The 3832-nt window shown below is 36.3% G+C and overlaps 1 protein-coding gene across 1 annotated transcript; it reads left to right on the forward strand.

Moving 5' to 3' along the window:
• The first annotated feature begins 627 nt into the window (after positions 1-627).
• On the forward strand, positions 628-3155 carry LOC133853958 (receptor-like protein 56). Its single transcript, XM_062289978.1, has 2 exons — positions 628-991; positions 1297-3155. The coding sequence occupies exons 1-2, from the start codon at positions 628-630 to the stop codon at positions 3153-3155; spliced, it is 2223 nt and encodes a 740-aa protein (XP_062145962.1).
• Positions 3156-3832: the final 677 nt, after the last annotated feature.

Raw genomic sequence — 3832 nt, forward strand, 5'->3', positions numbered from 1 at the left:
TTAAAGGCTAAACTGCGATTTTGTCAAACGCTTAATTGCCCTTTTAAAAATCACTTTTTCAAATCGCACATTTTAAATTACACTTTTTAAAACCACAAATCCAAACAAACCCTAATTATTACTAGTACAATAGTGCTTCCCCTACCTAGACATTTAAAAATACTAGTTTTGGCTAAAGCTTTTAAGTGCTTCTTGGTTTGGGGTCTTGGGTGATAATTTGAAGTTTAAAAAAAAAAAAGAAAAAAAAAAAAGGAAACCAAAAGTAGTTGTAATTTTGAAGCTATTTCCAATACACACACATCTGAGCTTTTACGTCAACGTACAGGAAGATGGATAATTGGAATTGAGAAGAAATTTGGCTTCAATTCATAGATATATAAATTTCATAGACACATACGTGCTTCTTGGTTTGGAGTATTCGATCGGTACGTCATAATTTCAAGTTTAGAAACAAAGCAGCTGCAATTTCGAAAAACAAAGAAAAATAAAAGGAAACCAAAAGTACTACGTACGTTGTTCATAAATGTAGTAATTTCCAAGCAATTTCCCATACACATTACTGCTCTCCAGATCAATTTATATATAAAGGCAGTTTCCGTAGTTGCATCAATCAGAATCTCTTGAGAAATGGAGACTTCTTGCTTTGCTAAAAATGTCATTTTTGTTTGGGCTTTGGCTTTCATCGCTTCATCCCCTTTGGCTTGTGTTAAAGCAGCTGGATGCACCAAAGAACGACAGACGAGAGCTCTCTTGGAGATCAAGAACGCCACAAATGCTTCTTCCCTTGCGGGCTGGGACGGAAGGAATTGTTGTAAAGGGTACAGAATTGAATGTGGAGGTATTGCTGGAGGAGTTAGCGGAATATATTTGGAAGGTCATGACTACGATTCATCAAGAAGTACATGGTATCCAAATGTAACCTTGTTCACCTTATTTGATGAACTCGAAATACTAGTACTGTCTAACATGCAAATTGGAGGAAGCCTTGAAGGTACGTGAGAACTCTTCCTTTCCTCTTTTTTCTTTTCTAATCCCATAATAATTTGTTCAGCTTCATTTAATTTTATTTGCTCAATTCATTTTGGCTAATTCCTGAAATTCTAAATGACTCTTAATTCATACCTTGAGATCTTATAGAGAATCCTACCTTCAAAGAGTTTCACATAATTCATAATATATCAGTCATAATATTTTCTAACCTCAATATTAGGTTGTTCATTATTTTGATGCCTTCTAAGCATATACATAATATCCTACATTGGAACTCATTCTTCACACTCGATCACTTTGATGCAGCTTTTTGCGAACTGAAGCGATTAAAATATCTACGGTCTTTGGATCTTACGGGTAATAGACTGGAAGGCGTTATTCCCTCTTGTCTTGGGATGATTGGAAACCTTGAAGTACTTTATCTATCAAATAATCGTCTTTATGGTAATCTACCTCCATCAATATTCTCCAACCAAAGCAAGATTGAGTATTTCGATGTTTCGGCCAATCAATTAGATGGGGTTTTATCATTTTCTACTTTTGCCAATGCTTCAAGTCTCAAGTACCTTGATCTTTCAAGCAACTGCAATTTGGAAATTGAAACCGAATCTCGCTCGTGGGTTCCAACCTTTCAACTAACTTCTTTGAACTTGGCAAATTGCAGCCTCAACAAGAAGAATGGTCACGTTTTCCCAAGCTTCATCACCACCCAAGATTCCTTGGAATGGCTAGACTTGTCTCACAACTTAATAGAGGGAAACATACCTTGTCAGTTGCTATTCAACACGAGTATCATAAGTTTATCCTTGAGAAGTAACAAAATTGATGGTTCTCTTTTTCTTGGTTGCTTTGCTAATCGAACTTCATCACTTCAATTCTTCGACATGTCAAGTAATAATGTCAAAGGTTCTCTTCCCGAAAATATTGGACATCTTCTTCCACTCTTATACGATGTTGACATGTCCTCAAATGCATTAGAGGGCATCATTCCTTGGTCTTTTGGTAATCTATCTTTTGAAGCATTAGACCTTTCTAATAACAAGCTCTCAGGGACAATACCGCAAAGTTTGACTACAAATGGCACCCGACTGGTATATCTAAATCTATCAAACAATACATTGGAAGGAGAAATGCTCCCAAGGGACGCCAACATGACAAGCTTGGAGTGCTTGCAACTCGGCGGCAATCAATTTCAAGGAATGATCTCACCCGCAATATCAAACAGCCCCTTTCTGCTAATCCTAGATATTCGAAACAATAACTTGTCTGGTAATATTCCAAAGTGGTTGTATGATCATCCTAGCTTGGTGCAAGTTCTTTTAAGTAGAAATCACTTTGAAGGTCACCTACTCCGAAGAATGTGTCAAATGGAAAGTTTGCAAGTTTTCGATATCTCTGATAATCATATTTCGGGAGGTATTCCCTCCTGCCTTGATAACATTACATTCTGGAAGAAGAATTTCTCAAACTCTTTCTTGGAAAAGGGTCCACTGTTTTCCCTGGCACATCCAACGGGAGTAGAGCCTGAATTCGAAATTAAAACGGACTTGCGAGTAAAACATGAGGTACATGCTTACAAAGGTATCCCACTCTCAATAATGACTATAATTGACATGTCATCAAACCAATTGACAGGTAACATTCCTTTTGAAATGGGAGAATTGTCGCAGCTTCGGTCCTTGAACTTGTCGAATAATTTTCTAACAGGCTCCATTCCAAATTCTTTTCAAAACTTGAAAAACATGGAGAGCTTGGATCTTTCCCACAACAAGTTGAGTGGGAGAATCCCTTTTGAATTTGTTGAAATGACTTCTCTATCAGTATTTAGTGTTGCCTATAACAATCTTTTTGGAAGAGTCCCATTTGAGCGTCAGTTCTCAACTTTCGAGTCGCAATGCTATAATGGAAATCCAGATTTATGTGGAGACCCTCTGCCGAGAAACTGCTCAACTACAAACCAACTTGAACCTGGACATGAGGAAGAAAAGGAAGAGACTAGAATAATCGATAGCCCTTTATTCTTCTATGCATTTGTTGCTGTCTCTTATGCATTCGGATTTTGGGTTTTCTTTGGGATCCTAATCATTAAAAAGAATTGGAGGCATATTTATTTTAGAGCTATTGACAGAATTATTGAGTCATGTTTTGAAATGTTCTATCGGTGATTCACAACCATATATATATTTATATATACTTCAAATTAATGCTTATCTTCAATAAAGATGTTGTATTGTGTAGTGCTTCTAACTTACACTTGGAAGTAGTTGTGTACAAGTTGCAAGGGTTCTAGAATTTCATTCTAGCCTAAAATTTCATTTTCATGAGAATTGTTGCACCTTAAAGAATTTAAAATCAATTTAACTTAGTTTTGATTTTGGTAGGAATTGTTGTCGATGGAAGAATTATGGTTAATGCTTTGCTACATATTTCCAAGCAATACATCCAAAGTTCACAATGACCTCAACTACACCTTTTTTAAGAGGCAAACCAAAATTATCTTTACAAAAAAAAGCTATTGAAGACCACACATTTTTTGTTTTTGTTTATCAAGGTGAATTTTTACGAAACACACTTACATAGGCCTCTCTGCCAATGCACAAAGTCTATTATGACCTGGTATTGTAGCCACAGAACTTGCTTTGGCCTCACTGTATGAAGATCCCAAATCACAAGTACTCTTGAATTAGAGTCACAATAATTCCCATGCACCTTGTTCATCTGATCAATCAACGAGTGCCTTAAATCTATACCAACTGATGAAGTTTCGTAATGATTTATACCAAAGAAGTAAGGCATTACCACCGGTGAATTTGGAGTGCTCAAACCATCTTCTTCCAAATTA

Source organism: Alnus glutinosa, chromosome 13 (assembly GCF_958979055.1).
Source record: "Alnus glutinosa chromosome 13, dhAlnGlut1.1, whole genome shotgun sequence".
NCBI lineage: Eukaryota > Viridiplantae > Streptophyta > Magnoliopsida > Fagales > Betulaceae > Alnus > Alnus glutinosa.